The following is a 20,583-nucleotide window of genomic DNA, read 5'->3' as shown; positions in this document are numbered from 1 at the left end:
CTTCCCATATATTTAGGAGAGCTTAATTTTTTAAGTACGCCTCTTATCATATTTTAATTTTTAAAATATATTTTACTTTTACTTATATCTTATTTATTAATTCTCTTAATACCTCTTTTCACATATTTTTTCTCTTACCATATATTCTAGAACTCTTTAATTTTAAATATTATAAAGATAATTAATTAATAATATTAAAAATGACAATTTTATTTATTGTATAGACTTTTAATGAAGGTAAAGAATTCAATCAATACTTCTAAGCAGATTCATGCTTACTGAATTGGTTTTATAGCTTTGTATGTGATTTGATGGACTTGAAAATACAATTCTTAATTATATAATCATATAAAAATTACTAAAAAAACACTCATTTTTTACCGTAAACTTTAGAACATAACTAATTATATTTCTAAGTTTTTGTTTATTTCTTTTTATTTGTAGCACTACTCAACTTTTCTCGAATATTTAAACTTTTAAATTAATTATATTTTCTAATATGAATAGGTAATTCAAGCAATTAAAGTCTTTTTTATTAATTGCAAAATTATCAGAATTCACCATTTTTTTGAAAAATAATACTTCTAGTACTTAATTTAAGACTATATTTAATAGTCAATTATAATTCTAAATTTATAGATTTATCATTTAAATAAAACCTTTGTGTATCAAGATTCAACGCTTAACTAAAACTTTATATTTTGAATTCAACAAATAAATTTAATTCGAGAGTCAACTACAATACTAATGAATAATATATCAAAATATAGTTAAATAGTATAAACAAAATTAAGTCATGATTAAACAAAGAAAGGCACAGACCTATGATTTTTTGGCTACTTCACTCGACGGCAACATGTTTGTTTCGTTCAATTCCTTGTTGAGAAATTTTCAACTGAAATAGAAAACACAACAAAAATTATCAAAAAGGGAGAATCTATTGTCAATTATTAATTATGTATGATTCATATATAATATTTAAAGCTATTAACTAAAAAAGTTTAAAAAAAAGACAAAAAATGATAATGAATGCAAAGAGACGATTTGAATCAAAATCAAAATAAGAAGAAAAGTTAGAAGTAAAAAAAGAAGAAGCATTAAATAAGGTAAAAGTAGTTTAAATTAAAAGTAAGAAGATTGTTAAATAAGGTAATATTTTAATTGATTTAGAAGTGTAAAATATTAAGAATTTTTTCCTATTTTTTTTGGTCTCTATTTTTTTGGACATGTGGTGACTATTTTATTGCATTTTTTTGTCTATTTTTTTTTACTTTTTGAAAAAAAAATTGACTATTTTTTTTATCAAGTCTATTTTAGTTGAAAAAAGATTTTTCGTGTAGGATTTTAACCATAAGAAAATTTTCTTCATTTAATTTTTACTAGTTTAGTGTACGTGTTTTGCACGTGTAGCTTAGCAATAATTATTAAATTCACATTTAAAACAATAATATTTTTATATAATGCATATTTTTTTAAAATTATATATATATATATATATATATATATATGATAAATACGAAGCTTACAAAAAATACAAATTCAAGCGGAAAAAAAAAGTTCTCACTTCATTTCTAATGTTCTACGCACCACATAAAAACATGATAAACACCATCACACTAACAATTAAGTAGAAAAATCAAATATAATAAACAAAAGTATTTCATTAATATTAGAAGTCTTATGTCAGTATTGATATACGAAAAACACACTTTAAACAATAAGGTAAAGAAAAAATAAACTACATTTTATATGAATATAATAATATAACACAATGCAACAAATCAAAACTAACAGAAAAGTTATGGTAAACGATGGAAGAAAAATGAAAGTCATCTACGAAGAGGTTAACAACACGATAATTTTGCTAGTAAATCAGTATAAGTCAATATTTATTTCATAATTTAAAAATAACATAGTGCAACTTTACAAGTGAAGTTTATGGAGGGAAGAACATATATAAGCTGACCTTACCCCTACATAAAAAGAAGTTAAATAAGTACATGTTCACCCTAAAAAATAATAAAAAATTATTCCCAATTTTTTTCAAGTTAATATATATTCTCAAACCATGAAGTGATAAAATAAAGCTATTAAAACATGAAGCAAGGTTCTCTTTAACCGAATAACAACACTAATTCTCACAAAATCAAATCTGAAAACTTGCAAACAAAGCAAAAAATTTCAAAACAGATATCAAATCAAACTTTACTATCAACAAAAAAAGATAGCAAAATAGTGAAATACAATAACTCTAGCTCAACAAGAGGGATAGAGTTATTCCGAATGGATAAAATCAATTGTAGATTTCTCCATGGATTATTGGGAATAATTTTGTACCTTAATTGCCTCTTCACTTTGCAACACAAGTTTGTGTTTCCATTTTGTTGCTTTCGCTTCTCCGTCTTCATCTTTCTTATTTTTTTGTGTTTGATTGTGACTCAAAATTCGCCATTGTTGTGAACAAATGTAATCAGTAGCTATTTTCAAATTATTAGATCGATACTATATACATCTTGGTCAATAAATATTGCCACAACACGCATTACTCGAATTTATATGCTTTATCAAATATTCATAACTTACTCTTTAGTTATATGTAGACATTTCTACTTCATGATCCATCTTAGTCTACCTGTAATACATAGGAATAATTAGCTAAAAAAACAAAAAAGAAGCTACGATCTCTATTTGAAAGAGTTATAAGTATCACTATCAGATAGGACTATATAATCAAGCTAGAATAACCAATAGTGTTGTAAATAAAGTTTTACTCCTATTTTATGAGGAATGCATCGTTTTAATTCATTATATGACAATACACGCATGATTATATCTAATATATAAATAAATTACAAATTCATTTATAGGCAAACTAAAAATAGATAATGCTAAACACAGAAACATAACTTTTGGCTTCTATATCAATTGAATGTAAAAAAAGAAACCAAAAAAAAATTACAAAAAAGAGAACTTTGATAAACAACAGTCCATTGTGGCCATACCTTTACTTGGAGAAAGAATCTTCATGCATTACATTGCTTCAATATGGGCATAATAATATAAGATAATTACTTGTAACTAATTAATAATAATAAAAAGGATTAAGATAAAATAATAAATGACAACTTGAAATTTGCGATAAATGAAAATTGAAAGTTATTTGTCAAAAGCTAACACCATAATATTTTTTTTCAGTAAATCAATATCATAATTCAAAATTGTTTGCAATGTCGCTTCTAATTGGAGAAAAAATAGTTGTGATCCTATTTAGGCACCAAAATTCAAAGATAGTAATTAATTATAATTCTATTTCTATTTTTATAACCAAACTAAATTTTGACTGAAGAAAACACAATTGAGATACTTCCAATCTTTCGTACTTCTCATCCCTTTTGCTTTTTTGACAACTATTTCTCTTTCACTTATTATTTCGGGATAATTATTGTTATACCCCAAAAAAGGAAACTATTTATTATTGGATACCCCATTATTTTCATACCTCTTATTTTTAATTATTTCGCACATTTGATACCATATGAGTATATAATATACTCTGATGGTATCAAGCATGTCGCTGAAGCATTGTCTCTTCCTTCTTGATACCATCAGAGTATAATCAAGAAGAAACTGTTTGATAAATTGTTTGATACCATCAAATTATAATATACAACAAGGGAAGGGGCAGTGGCATAAATACACATTTGATACCATGGAGTATATATATACTTTGATGGTATCAAAAAGGAAGAGACAGTGTTTCAGCGAAACTGCTTGATACCATCAGAGTATATTATATTCTGATGGTATAAAGAAGAAACGGTTTGATACCATCAGAGTATAATATCAAAAAGGAGCAGTGATGCTGACGTCAATATGGCGTCATGCGCGAAATTAAAAGAAAAAAAAATGGGGTAAGAGGGTAAATATTTTAGATCATGAGTCTATTAAGGATAAATAGATCGGATTGGATCCAATTTGGATAAATAGTGCCACAATTGGTCTATTAGGTGTAATTTTTCCTATTATTTATTGGTTAAAATTAATATTTTGCTTAATACTATATTATTTTTAAAAAAATTATTTTTAGAAAGACAAAATAAAACTAAAGGAACACAATTTCTGTAAGGCTTTTACATCTAAACTATCACTTTAAAGAATTTAGATTTTTACGGTTAAGAAAAATAAATTATTTTCCTAATATTAAAAAATATACATCTAATTTCTTTCCATATATTTTAGGTTCTTTAATTTTTTGCATGTACCTCTTTCCATATATTTTAGGAGTCCTCAAAATATTATAAAATAATAATATAATAATTAAAAAAATAGTAAAAATACAATTTTATCTAAAGTAAAAAAATTTAATGAAAGACAAAAGGTCCAATCAACATTAAACAAGAAAGGAAATTATTATTCCTTTAGGGTTATGCCATTAGGTATAATTGAAAACTAATATAAGTAAAACTAATAAGTGATTAATCTAATTTTTCGTTCCTTTGAAGCCTAGTACAATTTATGTAGAGTTAGTCCTAAACAAAAGTGAATTCTAATTCAAAAGTGAATCGTAAAATTAAATAAACAAATAACACTTCTTGTGGATTATTTTGCTATATTTTCTTTGGACTTTTTCCCCACCTTTTTGAACGTTTTTGACTATTTTTTGCTTTTTTGGGGACGTTTTTTAAAACTTTTTTACTTTTTATTTTGTAAGCTTTTTGACCTTTTCTTTATTAGGTCTATTTTAGTTGGAAAAAGATTTCTGTATAAGAATTTAATCATAATAAGAAAATCTTCTCTAGTTAATTTTTGTTATGTCTATTATAGTTAATATTTAATATTATTAAAAATAATAATATAATAATTAAAGAAAAGTGATGAAAAGATAATTTTATCTAAAGCGAAGTCTTTTAATGAAAGACAAAAAATTTAATCAATATTTTAAATGTCTTCATGTTTTTAAGATCGTGAATTGAAAGTGATGTATGAATGATATATGGCATGGATATATTCTTTAAATGTTTGTTTATTTGGTTGTTTTGTTTATTATTTTTGTTATTTATCTTCTCTTGTCGATAAATTTTTTAATTATATGACCGAATATCTCCCAGAGCCTGAATAAGCTATTTCACTCCCAATATGATTAATTAGATAATTTTTTATTGATTCTACTCTAAGTCTACAGATTAATTAAGCAAAGGATCTGTCACGACCCAAATTTGGGTGTGATGGCACTCATCTCAACCCACCGAGACAAGTCAGCCTAAAACTCAACGAAAAGTAAATGCGGAAGTAATTGAGATAAAATAAGGTTTAAATTAGTCAAAAACAAATAAATAATCTCCAAAATCCCCCAAGACTGGTTGTCACGTATACAAGCCACTAATAAATTACCGAAGTACGAAAGAAAATACAGTCACAATGTCTTTGTCACTAGAGTAGGACTAAAACATAATAAAAGAGTAAGAGGTGTCCGCTAGATGGATGCAACAGCTACCTCAACACTCGAAATGATAGCCTCAGATGTGGTGGAAACACTAGGAGATCAAACAAGTCCGGCCTCACAACCTACACAAGTGTGGAAGCAAGGGGTGAGTACCAAACAACACGGTACTCAGCAAGTGGATAACTAAAACTAAGCAAAGCTTAATAGATACAAGTACTCCTGTCCTCCCAACCGAACCTCCTTAACTACAACCTGCATAAAATCAGCCTAACTCTACACTTGTGCGATAACAACAGTAATACAGTCCACAAATTCTCATCAATGAATCATACCAAGTCAAGTTCAACATACACAGAGCAATATAGGGGTAAACACAAATTCACAAATGTCAGAAAGGTGCAATGCAATGCAATGAAATGATGCATGTCTGTCCTATCGGTACACATCCGCTGAATCACAGTCCGGAACCCATGGGGGACATTTCTGTCCATGTAACCTGCCACGGAACGTGTGGCCCGTCCCCTCAACATATATATCTTGCCACGGAGCGTGTGGCCCGACCCCTTTATTTCATAATACTTGCCACGGAGCGTGTGGCCCGACCCCTTTGTTTCATATACCTGCCACGGAGCGTGTGGCCCGACCCCTTTTGTTTCATATCATTTTCAGTCTCAACACAATATGTCAGAACCAATGCAATCAATTCATGTTTATATAATTCACGATAATAACATGACAACAACAATAATTTTTCCTATCTCACATCAACATAGTCATTTCACATGCCCAAAATCACAACATATCAATTCCACCAATACATGTCATTAGATCACCATTTTATACCCCTCATCTCCATTTTTTAAGGTCAATCATACAGTCAATAATCCAGTCCAATTCTCATTACTTCCTAGTATATATGACACGGAAATACAAGCATCTATAAGCTTAAACTGAGGTTTAGAAATTCACTTGCCTTAATTAATCAAGCAATTACACCGGTACTTGAGCCTTCCCTTTTCGTTGGGTCTCCAAATCAATGTAATCTAGTCAAATAAATAACCACAATAAGATTTTGAAACTAACAACACTCATATTATTATATGTCTAGCCTAGACCCAAAACCTACTCAAATCTATAATCAAGTTCTTAATGTTGACGTCAAATAACATGTCAACTCTCATATTTCCAAATTTTAAGCCTAGGGTTAGGTTCTAATTTCCCCAATATTATAAATTTAATATAATTCATAAAATATAATATACTTAATATTTAATTATCTATCTCAACATATCAAAATTCGGAAACTAACTTATTCTAAGTCATTGAAGTCAAATCTGAAATTTTCTTTCCGATTATATTCACTCATGATAAAATAAACTCACATGTCAAATTTCAGCTGAAACGGATCGTTATTCGACCCCCAAATCAAGATTTTATATGAAGAACCCTAGGGTCATATTTTCTTATTTCAACATTGTTTCTCCACCAATATACCCTAAAAATATATTCATAATCACATGAAAATTTAATGAAAAGGATGAGAATAATTACCTTGACGCTTTGGAATGAAAATCCCTATTTTTCTCTTCTTCTTTATTTTTCTTTTCCCCTTTCTTTCCTTTCTTCCTCCGTATTTTGTTTTTCTTGTTTCTGCGGGTTTTGTTTTTCTTGTTTGCCGCCGTACATCTGATGGCTTAATGCCATCAGATTGTGTATATATATATAATTTATTATTATTATTATTATTATTATTATTATTATTATTATTTATTCTCTTCTTTTTCTTTTCTAAATTAATTATGTATTAAAATGACAAACCCTACTAACCTAATTTATTAAATATAAGAAAAGTGGTATAAGTATTAAATAAATTAACACTTTAGCCCATCAATTAAATTAATTATTTAAAATCACCCATCAATTAATTAAATAAAGTTACCGAATAGTCCAAATAACCCATTAAAATTTTACGGAAAGAGTCTCGTATGAAAGGAGGAGGACTCGTTCTCAAAATGACCTAACGGGTCATTACATTATCCACCACTAAAAATCATGTTCGTCCTCGAACATAAAGAAGGAGAAGGGAGAATAACCAAAGTTACCAAAAGCCTAAGTTATAATTTTCAAAAGTCGGTTTTTTTTATTCCTTCAAGTGAGCTCCTCATTAAGACTATTCAATCAAGATCAACTTCTAAGAACTAAACTTTCGAATCAAACTTTGGCAAATCTATAAATTAGGGATAGTTTAGACGTCACAGATTAATCCATTAACCAAACCTTAACCGAAACCCTCTAAACCTCATCATAACCATCAGGACAATCTTTCATCACATAACCACGAGAAAATTCTTGACTAATACCGGCTACAACCAGAAGTCAACCTTAATCAATCACCACACTCAAAATGCACAGACTACCACAGATCTTGTTAAGATTCCATTCTCACTACCAAAGCTTCCCACGATCTTAAGCTATACAAATCTGATCTTTAGGCATTAGGTACTTATTACTGGAGAATATGATTTATCTAACCCAAAGAATGAAATGATTGAATACCCTCCTAGCGAGCGATACACCCAAGCATACAAAACTTCTAATAACACTATCAAAAATGGTAGATCAGTAGTTGTGATTGTAAACAACACTTAAGAGCGGTAACACTAGACCCATTGGCCCCCTACATTCTACCATACCTAGCCAGAACGAGACCCCGATGAGAGTTGAATTTTTAAGACTGTTAGACAACTATAAGTATTCATGGTAGCTCTTCTACAAATTCTTATAAAAAGAATTGTGCATGTAAATTCACATTATTATACTTCAACAATACCTAACAACACCAAATTTATCACAACTGAAATAACCAAGTTTGTAAAAGCATCCTACCCTACCAAAAGGATATCGCAGGATCGGTACACCGATCAACCACTAGGGATCCATCCACCGAAGTAGAAACACGTGTGGGCATAGACAGCAAATCATACTTCAACTCATGTCCGAAATAAAATAGATAGTTACATAAGAATGTACGAAATCAAGATCGAATAACACAAGATACTTCTCTCATAGTGCTTATATCAAATATTTTCATTCATCCGACTCCATCACTTTGATTTTATTTTTTTGCTACCCACAATCGATCAATCTGTTCCCCATACCAAAACTTAGAGAAATTCTTGATCACCTGAATAATTTTATATACTATGAGCACATAGCCTCTATTTATCCTCTAGTGCCTATGTAACGCATCACAATAGTTCGTATAACCCATCAACAGAGTAGTATCAATCCAATTCGATATACTTGATAACCATGAAGAACTATATCCCATCTTGTAGTGCATCCATAAGTCACCTACCATAATTTGAGAGTCTAACCATACATAAAATACATAATCTTCGATACCTCACTATTTTTCATTCAAACCAAAACCAAACCTTCAGAAAAGTCATTGCTACATCCCTCATAAGTCTGTGTCGAACCAATCGACATTGTATAGTCATATCTGAAAACAAGAGCGAAAATTCGTATAATCTTCAATTTTGAACTAAGGATCTACACATGGTGTCTTATTTCTTATCATTTCTTAGATGTTTCCCATGAGGCAAATTCCAAATACCTTGAACTATTTAATATACCAGACTCTTATTCCTTTTGCTAACTCATTTACCAACCTTATTCTTTTGAATCAAAACTTTAAGTGAAGCCCTTTTTTAGGCCTTTTAATGATCAAAAGCAATAAACTCTACAATCCAAACCCTGCACAAGTTCTTTCAAATGCTCAATACCCCATGTGATCGATCAATTTTCATCTTGCCGATCTATACTTTGACGAAACCTACTGCTATAATGTAGACTTAAAATGAACAACTTGAATTTCGAATTTCATCCATGTAACTCAATCCCATTATCTATCAATATTAGCTCATACATTTAAGATCTTTATAAATTCACGCATCTTAGCTATCATTGATCACCTATCCATTAATCTTATTGTATCCTTCGTTAAAATTTAATTATATTAGTTACCAAACTCAAAACCACAAAAGAACTTATTACCACACTCGAGTCAAACCCCTATAGAGTTATTTCTCAAATCTTATCCAATAATTGTTAACCCATATGAATAACACATAACACTGCCATCATAAACAGAGCAAAATAAACAGAACCACGTCTCACTAAATTTAATTTTCCACTCTCTCTGAAAATACATTCGGCCCTTACAACCAGAGTAAATATAATTTTTCTCGCCTTGTTTCGAAGGCTAAACTACATTTTACTAATTATTTTCATTTATGATTCTAGATTCTTTCAATTCTATTCGAGCGGTGTCTCAACACATTCTACGACTTTTCATACAACCACGCCACTCATCAAATAGTAGAAAATTGCAATTTAGATACCTGCAAGTCATTATTATTATATTGAATCTATTTAACCCAAAATCCTTAAAGTATGGTTGTGTCCGGATCATAATTCATCATAAATTCTTATTACCGTTATGCTCAATAACCATTGCCATTATCTCGAAGTCAACCTTCTTAATCGACAAAACACCTTAAATCCAGTTATACCAACCAAATCTAATGGAATAACCCAATTTTATGCGCACTCTCACTAAAATTCTTAATTGCATTCACACAAGTATACTCACTACTACTTTCTTTATTCATAAGCTTATCATTCTGATATCGATCCACTCCCTTGGAGTTTACGGTTAAATTACAAGTTCACTTAGAATTCTAGGGGTACACTTCACAACCTAAACGCATTAATCATACCAAAATCCACCACTAAGATCTTTCTTATAAACAATGCTTAGCCCAAGTATCCGTAGTAACCAACTAGTTGGTTTTTTTTTCAAATGTGAATGCAACATCAAATCTCATCATATGGGAAGATGATACAACTGATAACTCCTTAAGTAGTTAGTAATCACACTTGATAATCGATGTATTTATTTTTGTATACCAATAGTACCACACCGTGAAAGTTTGATAGATCCACCACTAGAATACATCATACCCACTGTAAAGATCATACCTAGATAGTCTACACCTTCCTATCCATTGCGTAACTGTCATACATTACCAACGCATTTTAGTCTCCACTCAAAAGTGATATCACTCTTCAGTAGGTAAGGTCAATAGCAGAAGCAACACAACCCATAACCCTAACCAAATAATCACAAGTACCGCGGTAGTAGACTTATAATAACCCTACCTGATATACATCCACCCTATCAAATCACTATAGAGATTCTAATCTCGATTAGCGCAAAATCATCCTCATCCCATACTATGTAACTCATTCTTTCACGACAAACTTCACAGTCTGTAGTCTCCGAGGGCACATTACTCACAAAATAGTCATTTCCCTAACTATACCATTCTCAATTGTAGAACCACTTCAAATATCAGGTAGGCCAAACAAGCATCATTCTCAATTCTTAACCACTATCCAGAAATATAAGACTCATATAATCCTCCATACCATTGTTCCTCTTCCTATACCATATCCTCAAATTACATTATTGAACCATAACCTTACTTACTCTTTTAAAATCACCGTGCATTACAAGTTTCACCATACACCCTTTTCATAAGTTTATTACTTCCACTTCCAAATTAGATCTAGACCACGTGATGGTATTTAAACTACACGCACATAGAATCAAAAAGTGAAGATATTTCCTAAAAGTCTTCATAGCCTCTCAAAGATAAGTACAGACGTCTCCGTACCGATCCTCAAAACTCTACATAGACTCGGCTTGTATACACGTGAGACCTATGAACCCGGGGCTCTGATACCATCTTTGTCACGACCCAAATTTGGGTGTGATGGCACTCATCTCAACCCACCGAGATAAGTCAGCCTAAAACTCAACGAAAAGTAAATGCGGAAGTAATTGAGATAAAATAAGGTTTAAATTAGTCAAAAACAAATAAATAATCTCCAAAATCCCCCAAGACTGGTTGTCACGTATACAAGCCACTAATAAATTACCGAAGTACGAAAGAAAATACAGTCACAATGTCTTTGTCACTAGAGTAGGACTAAAACATAATAAAAGAGTAAGAGGTGTCCGCTAGATGGATGCAACAGCTACCTCAACACTCGAAATGATAGCCTCAGATGTGGTGGAAACACTAGGAGATCAAACAAGTCCGGCCTCACAACCTACACAAGTGTGGAAGCAAGGGGTGAGTACCAAACAACACGGTACTCAGCAAGTGGATAACTAAAACTAAGCAAAGCTTAATAGATACAAGTACTCCTGTCCTCCCAACCGAACCTCCTTAACTACAACCTGCATAAAATCAGCCTAACTCTACACTTGTGCGATAACAACAGTAATACAGTCCACAAATTCTCATCAATGAATCATACCAAGTCAAGTTCAACATACACAGAGCAATATAGGGGTAAACACAAATTCACAAATGTCAGAAAGGTGCAATGCAATGCAATGAAATGATGCATGTCTGTCCTATCGGTACACATCCGCTGAATCACAGTCCGGAACCCATGGGGGACATTTCTGTCCATGTAACCTGCCACGGAACGTGTGGCCCGTCCCCTCAACATATATATCTTGCCACGGAGCGTGTGGCCCGACCCCTTTATTTCATAATACTTGCCACGGAGCGTGTGGCCCGACCCCTTTGTTTCATATACCTGCCACGGAGCGTGTGGCCCGACCCCTTTTGTTTCATATCATTTTCAGTCTCAACACAATATGTCAGAACCAATGCAATCAATTCATGTTTATATAATTCACGATAATAACATGACAACAACAATAATTTTTCCTATCTCACATCAACATAGTCATTTCACATGCCCAAAATCACAACATATCAATTCCACCAATACATGTCATTAGATCAACATTTTATACCCCTCATCTCCATTTTTTAAGGTCAATCATACAGTCAATAATCCAGTCCAATTCTCATTACTTCCTAGTATATATGACACGGAAATACAAGCATCTATAAGCTTAAACTGAGGTTTAGAAATTCACTTGCCTTAATTAATCAAGCAATTACACCGGTACTTGAGCCTTCCCTTTTCGTTGGGTCTCTAAATCAATGTAATCTAGTCAAATAAATAACCACAATAAGATTTTGAAACTAACAACACTCATATTATTATATGTCTAGCCTAGACCCAAAACCTACTCAAATCTATAATCAAGTTCTTAATGTTGACGTCAAATAACATGTCAACTCTCATATTTCCAAATTTTAAGCCTAGGGTTAGGTTCTAATTTCCCCAATATTATAAATTTAATATAATTCATAAAATATAATATACTTAATATTTAATTATCTATCTCAACATATCAAAATTCGGAAACTAACTTATTCTAAGTCATTGAAGTCAAATCTGAAATTTTCTTTCCGATTATATTCACTCATGATAAAATAAACTCACATGTCAAATTTCAGCTGAAACGGATCGTTATTCGACCCCCAAATCAAGATTTTATATGAAGAACCCTAGGGTCATATTTTCTTATTTCAACATTGTTTCTCCACCAATATACCCTAAAAATATATTCATAATCACATGAAAATTTAATGAAAAGGATGAGAATAATTACCTTGACGCTTTGGAATGAAAATCCCTATTTTTCTCTTCTTCTTTATTTTTCTTTTCCCCTTTCTTTCCTTTCTTCCTCCGTATTTTTTTTTTCTTGTTTCTGCGGGTTTTGTTTTTCTTGTTTGCCGCCGTACATCTGATGGCTTAATGCCATCAGATTGTGTATATATATATAATTTATTATTATTATTATTATTATTATTATTATTATTATTTATTCTCTTCTTTTTCTTTTCTAAATTAATTATGTATTAAAATGACAAACCCTACTAACCTAATTTATTAAATATAAGAAAAGTGGTATAAGTATTAAATAAATTAACACTTTAGCCCATCAATTAAATTAATTATTTAAAATCACCCATCAATTAATTAAATAAAGTTACCGAATAGTCCAAATAACCCATTAAAATTTTACGGAAAGAGTCTCGTATGAAAGGAGGAGGACTCGTTCTCAAAATGACCTAACGGGTCATTACATGATCTATATATTCCTAAAATAAATATCTTTATTATTAGGGGTTAGTACATGGTTCAATCAATGAAAGATATTTTTTTATAATTTTAAAATCTAAATAGTAAGAGCGTGATTAAATGATTATTGCTAAAAGGTATGCATTGGACCTATATTATTTTGACGTCTTCATCATTCAAGTTTGCCTAATATTTAAGGATAGCTTATTTATAAATTTTATTTCCATTTTAACATTAAAAAGAAACTTTCAAATTTTCAAATGAAACTCCAAGTTATCAGTTACCAAGATTGTAATTTAAGATCCATGACAAAAAAGAGTGAAAATGCACTATGAAAAATGACAAGAAGATGATAATATTAGCATGAACACATATCTAGACGGAAGGCCTCCAAAATAAGCCTCAAATCTATACATACAAATATAAAAGGACGATTTGTTATTCATGATCAATAAAATCAATATAATAAAAAAGAAAATTTGAAACCTGGAAATCACAAAGTCACATTGGAGACTCAATAACGAAAGCTACCTACAAATATAAAAAAATAATTTATTATTCATGATCAATAACATAGACGTAATAAAAGAGATAATCTAAAACGTGAAAATATCATAAAATTACCTTGGAGACTCAATAACAAAGCTAGGCTCACAAAATTTTATCATCAGCAAAAACTATATGTAAACATAAAAAAAGGACTCGTAAAACTAGAAGAAGAAAGAAAGCTAAAGGACTCCTAAACCAATTTTTATAACAAAAGAAATTATAGTCCTAACCTAAAATTATTCCTAAATCTATATACGGATAGTGAAGGAGTCCTAAAACTGGAATAAATCCAAAGAACACGTATTAAATAACAAGATTTTCAAGATTAAAGTCAAAATTTTATTGAATTCTATAATAAAAATTATTATGAGTTCTTACATTTTACAAATCTATTTAAATTTAAATAGTCTCCTTATATAAATTCAAGACTATATTTGGAGTTTTTACCTATTACAAATAAGTAAAACTTTAACAGTTATAATTGTAATTAATTTTAAAATCTTAAATATTAGAATAATAATTAAATGGTTATTTTGAGGAAAATGGTGAAAAGACGATTTTGTTTAAAGCAAAGTCCTTTAATGAAGGGCTAAAAGTTCAATCAACATTTTAAGGGTATTCATTCTTTTAATATAGTACTAGTGTCTATGAACGTGCTTTGCGGGTTACTCCCTATCAATTATCATACAAAAAAGAACTATAATGACTAAATCAGAGTCTCATCCCGATATCCAACTTGAGACTCGACCTCGACACCCAACACTTGAATCGGGACTCTACTTCTGAACCAAGACTTGACCTTGACTCCCGACCCATTTTCCAATTCAAAACTTGTTCCAAGACTCGATCCGAGACCCAATTTTTTATTCGAGATATGAGCTCAATATACGACTTTGGACCCGACTCAAAACTCAACACCGACATCTGACCTCGACACCTTACAGCCGACACTGATTTAGGACCTCACTTTAGATACCAACTCCCGACTTAGGACCCGATTCGACCCTGCATCCGACTTTTGAACCAGGATCTGACCCCCACCGACACAAGACCGATTTGAAATCGGACTCCTATTCCCAACACGAAACCCCACCCTGACACCTAATTCGGGATCTAACCCTAACACCCCAAAATCTTACCTCGCTTTCTGACTCAGGATCCGACACTCAAATTGAGATCCGACCCGGAATTCAAGAGTTGGGTGTCGAATCATCTTGAATTTAGGAAAAAAAATTAATGACTGAAGGTTGTATCTCATTGAATTGTTGATTGAACATTATCTTTATTGAAATACTCTATAATAGATAAAATTATCATTTACTATTGTTCTACAATAGACAAAATTGGTATTTACTATTTTCTTTAAATATTTGTTATTTAATTATTATGCAAATATATAGGCTTTGAAATAATTAAAGTTATAACTATTAAATATTTACTCCTTAAGGATATAAAAGTCATTCAATATTTAATGGATATTTTGGTCGATCAATATTATTAAACGTGTAGAAAAATCCTACTTATAGTTTACTTGAAATAGATTTAATGTTAAGCTCCTAGTATTAATAGGATAATATATATCCTACAATAAACTTAGTTTTAATAGAAATATGTTTTGTTTAGTCCTACTACAAAATTACATTTATACTCATTAGTAATTTTTTTAGATAGAGGAAATTTTAACTTAAAAGGGCAAATAAGTAAATCAACTTTTAGTAGATATTTTGGTCAATCAACAGTTATATTCGTGTTTTTATAATAATATAGATAGATAGATAGATTTTTTGTCAAATCTTAACAGTTAAATCGATAATCGAACCGATAATGATCAATAATCGATAAATAGATAACCGATAAGTCAATATCTTAATAATTTTATGACGGTTTAGAATGTCTATAATTCGATAACCGATAAACTTCAAAACCGAATCAAACCGTCTAATACGCAGCCCTAGCCTCTATATTCTACAAATAAATAAGAAATATTTATTAAAAGTTTGGGATATGTTCGGTGTTTGTTCGTCACTCATTCAGATCTATATCATATATTAACAAATTATGATTTCGAATCATTCATTACGAAAATACCTTTCTTTGAGTAGATGTGTAAAAATACGCTATGATGATCCAAAGAAATGTGCAACTTCCGAACCCATTGAGATTTAGATTTTGTTAGTCCTTTGAAAATAGCTACGACCATCTTCAAAGTTTTCCCAGTACCCATTCTAGGAGAAGAAGATTTTAATAGTTCTTTCATTAGTCCAATTGACAATTATGCCATTAAATTTGTCAGTAAATTTCATTCAAACACTGAAATTATAAATTATTTTAATTTAACAAAAAACACGTGATAAAGTGTTCCTATTAAACATAATAAGAGCACTTTCTCTTCTCCCTCTTGTTCCCGGGGCCTTGGTCCAGTGGTCAGAGCACAACGTGTGATGTGTGGATTAGACATTCGTTACCAGTTTAAACTCTGCTCTAAGCAAAAGCCCGATATTGAGGTGTGAATTAGGCGTACGTCACGAGTTCAAACTCTACTCAAAGCAAAAGTCTGATATTTAAGTGAGTAATGGGTTGAGGGACCAGATAGCATGCAAATTAACGCACTAAATGATTCATCTATAAGCTTTCAGACAAACATCAGTTACATGCTTGCATATATTCAGAATAATAGCACTAATGGTTTCCATATAGTTATACAAAGGCATAGTTTATTATTTATTACTAATGTCTAGCTCGAAAGTAATGCTCGAAAGTAATGCCAGGACAATATAACTGAAATATAGCACATAGTTTATTATTCATTCTCGCGATGTGGAAGGTGATGGCGTACTTTTACAACAACAACATATCAGTATAATCCCACAAGTGATTCTAGAGAGTATAAAATGTACGCAGACCTTATTCCTACCTTTGTGTGGTAAAGAAGTTTTTTTACATGTACATTAATATATACGAACTTGAACTTGAACTTGAGAACAAGATGCTTAATGTTGCAATTCTGGACATCTAAATTAGACCAGTAGCCCACATCTTGCTCTCTTGCTCACTGTACGTTTCTCGAATCATATAAAACTATACATATTATACACATCAAAGCCTGCAACAAACAAGAGTATCGTCTTCTTATAGCTTCAGAACAGGCGGCAGCTTCTCCAAATTGTTCAAAGTGTCCTTATTATCCAAAGTCGATATTTCTTTATATACAGATATACAAGGCACGGACCAATCAAACTCGCATCTGAAAGGTGTTTGCAGAGGTTAAGGTAAGTTTCCAATTCCAAGCTTCCAGATTGTTGAATACGTCTCCTTAGTCTCTGCAGCACAGCTGCTCTGTCCAGAAAATCTGGATACAAACCCAAGTCAAGCATCTTAATTACTGTTTCTGCAGCATTCTCTAAGTGCCCCCCTTTAATGTAACCTCTCAACAGCCATGACAGTGTTTTCTTTTTCTGTAATGAGCTTGAAGTCTCCATTCTGGTAAGCAACCTTGAGATGGGGCCTAGCTCCTTTTGGGAAGCACATATTGCTAAGACAATGTCATGAAGATCTCTGCTGACTTCCTTACCAGCAAGCTTCATTTGCCACAGATGTCTCTCAGCTTCTATTCCACGGCCAGCACAAACATACATTGCAAGAAGCCTCTCATGAACCACCCCAAAAAGAGAAGGACCACCCTCTTGAATCAACCAATCGGACACCTGTACACCTTCAGCCAACAGATCTGCTTGATATTCTTCAATGAGCCTTAGATTTTCAAAATCAAGCTCAGCAACGAGACCAGTTCTGGCAAAACCTTTTAATTTGCGTAAAGCTTTTCCAAATTCATTCAGCTCTTTTACCACAGCTGTCATTGCAATCAAATAGCTGTATAACTCTGGCTTCAATCCAGAATCTCGAATGTCAATAACTAATTTGACCGCATCCTTGTAATTACCCTCCTCCTGACACAAAGATTAAAGCTATAAGACATGGATCTAAATTAGTAAACCAAATCCTAGAAGCAGGAATATCGTACATACAATACATACATATTATGTATATGCATACATACAAATACATTTTTTTGATAAGGTTCCCCTCTACTTAGTATAAACCCATTTCTTTCTACTATATATAGCAACACATTGGACCATATCACTTTCTCAAAACTAAAATACAGAGCAGTTTAACCCAAGGACAGAGAGTTTGCAGCGATAAATTCATGGTGAAGTAATCCTAAATCCCATAGCAACGTTAATTGTCAAACTTTATTTGGGAATCATAATTTGTGAATTTGGCTGCCACAATCTATCAGCTCAAAAAATTTCGCAAACAACCATCTACAAACTTGTACAAGTGATGGCCCAACGAGGCACATATGTTTCTCACAATAAGGATGCAGGAAAACAGAATATATACGTAACTGCCCAAATATCATGGGGGGTTATTTGCTTCATTTCAATACCATATTACTCAAAGCTAAGTAATGAAATCCTAATTTGACTGTAATTTTCAGTAAGCACAATATAGCATGACATTTGTTTTGGCAAATAAGATAGCATGACATTAACTTGACCAAACTAAATGACAAGAAAAGAATACAAGCCGTAAGGCATGACACTTTGTTTTTCCAATCAAGAATCCAAAACAATACTCAACGAACCACCTTTTTAATGGGAGAAACACAGAAATATTTAAAGCTAATAAGTGGAGTACTTCGCAATAAACTTGATGAGTATATAAAGATTACCATCATTCTCCAAGCAAGATAACCAGCAGGACCAGCCTTATGCCCATCTGCATTGCCATCTGAGTAAGCAATCTGCCTCCTCAACACCTCCTTCACGAACGACACAGCTCCCTCCCTCTCACCCGCGTCCCAATACAAAGATATAACCTTTTCAACCATACTAAAGCTCGGGTTCAATCCTACACAATCCATATCTACCAACAAATCCACTACATCCCCAGCTTCACTCTTAGACCCAATCAGCTTCTGTACCCATCCACACATTATAGAAACCATAAGCTCCATCGTCTCCTTATCGACTCTATTCTCTTTCCTTAACCACTCAAACACCTCCAACGCACACCACGAATCCCTCCCTTCCTGCGCAAAATACACCAACACCAACTGCAATTCTCTATCAGATAACCTCTCATTCATTTCCTCAAGTACATCTGATGGCTCTCTCGTCATTCTTTCTAATTCCTCAATCGCCTCGAAGAAACAATCACTCATCTCATTCTTTTCTTCATCATCACTCGCTACAAAACTATCCAATTCAACCGAATTAAACAACTTAAACCCATTCCTCCTTAGATTAACAAAACTAGGGTTTTGACTACTACAACCCCCACCACCCAAAACCCGGAAACCCCTCAATTTCAAACAAGTTTGAGGAATAACTAAACGACAACGTTTAGGAAAAACGGAATTACTTAACCCCAAGTAGTTAAAAGATGCAATTTCATTAACAGTAGCCATCTATCTCAGTCTCTTCAAAGAAAGAAACCCAGAATTCAGATATGAAATTTTCAGTAAAAATTAAAAAAAAAAAATAATTGAGCATTCAGTGTAAGTGTAGGAGCTGAAGGGTGTTTGAATATATCAATACAGAGTAGTAAATAGCAACTGAGGAAGGATAAAACAGTGCGGTGGACGGCGGTGGAGGGATGTTGCCGGTGATGGAAAAGGAAAGTGAGGCTAACAAAGAAGATGATGTTTTAAGCAAGTGCCATTTGATTTCTAATGGCTTTGTTTGAATGATTGTTACCTTATTATAGTAGTACTATTATTTATATATTTGACTTTATATGATATTTTAAAAAAATAAATTTTTTGAAATTTATGATATAAAATAATTTTTAAATATTTATGTGTTTGTAAATTATTTTATTAATTATTTTTAATTATAATATAATAACATTTGTTTTTGGACGGATTAAAAAGTAAAAAGTATCATATAAACTATGAATGAGGAAGTAGTATTTATTTTGATGGATACTTATTTAAAATATATATAATAGTATTATTTTTTGGTTGACAAGAGAATTTATAGCTGCTATTCTTTAATTGTACATAAGATAAATTTCACTTCAATGTAATATTCTGCAAATCACATTGAAGAAGAGTGTGTCGAGGTCGAAAAAAGTATGCATAAAAAGATTTAAAATCTATAAATTTGAAAAATTATTTGTTTAATTAATTCGTCACTCTTGAAGGTACAAATAAATTTAATTTATTTTGATTGATATTTAAGTTGTGTTAACATATTATTAAATTCATTATTATGTAATAATTTTATGTAATTATGAAAAATGATAGTATTATCTATTCAAATACTATTGTGTTTATTAATTAAAATAACATAATATGGTATATTTTAAAATTGATATGTAACAAATAATCAGACAAGGTGTGCTTACCTAAAAGATGAAACCTACTTGTTTTTAAAAATATTTAGGATGCTTTCTGTTCACAAAAACATTCTTAGTGCATATTTATTTTAAGGATGTAC

The 20,583-nt window shown here is 31.4% G+C and overlaps 1 protein-coding gene and 1 long non-coding RNA gene across 2 annotated transcripts; both read right to left on the bottom strand.

Annotated features, from left to right (window-relative positions):
* Window positions 1-5,254: 5,254 nt before the first annotated feature.
* Window positions 5,255-14,225, bottom strand: LOC129874650 (uncharacterized). The gene is made up of 3 exons (XR_008762936.1): window positions 14,153-14,225; window positions 14,015-14,059; window positions 5,255-6,486 (listed from the first exon to the last, which is right to left on the bottom strand). It is a non-coding gene; the product is annotated as an uncharacterized LOC129874650 (long non-coding RNA).
* Window positions 14,226-16,964: 2,739 nt separating this feature from the next.
* Window positions 16,965-19,828, bottom strand: LOC129880076 (pentatricopeptide repeat-containing protein At2g30100, chloroplastic). Its single transcript, XM_055953919.1, has 2 exons — window positions 18,813-19,828; window positions 16,965-18,024 (listed from the first exon to the last, which is right to left on the bottom strand). Exons 1-2 carry the CDS (start codon window positions 19,548-19,550, stop codon window positions 17,245-17,247), a joined length of 1,518 nt encoding a protein of 505 aa, XP_055809894.1. The 5' UTR covers window positions 19,551-19,828; the 3' UTR covers window positions 16,965-17,244.
* Window positions 19,829-20,583: the final 755 nt, after the last annotated feature.

Source organism: Solanum dulcamara, chromosome 2, assembly GCF_947179165.1.
Source record: "Solanum dulcamara chromosome 2, daSolDulc1.2, whole genome shotgun sequence".
NCBI lineage: Eukaryota > Viridiplantae > Streptophyta > Magnoliopsida > Solanales > Solanaceae > Solanum > Solanum dulcamara.
Note: the sequence above shows the minus strand (reverse complement) of the source record. Positions and strands in the feature narration are given on the sequence as shown.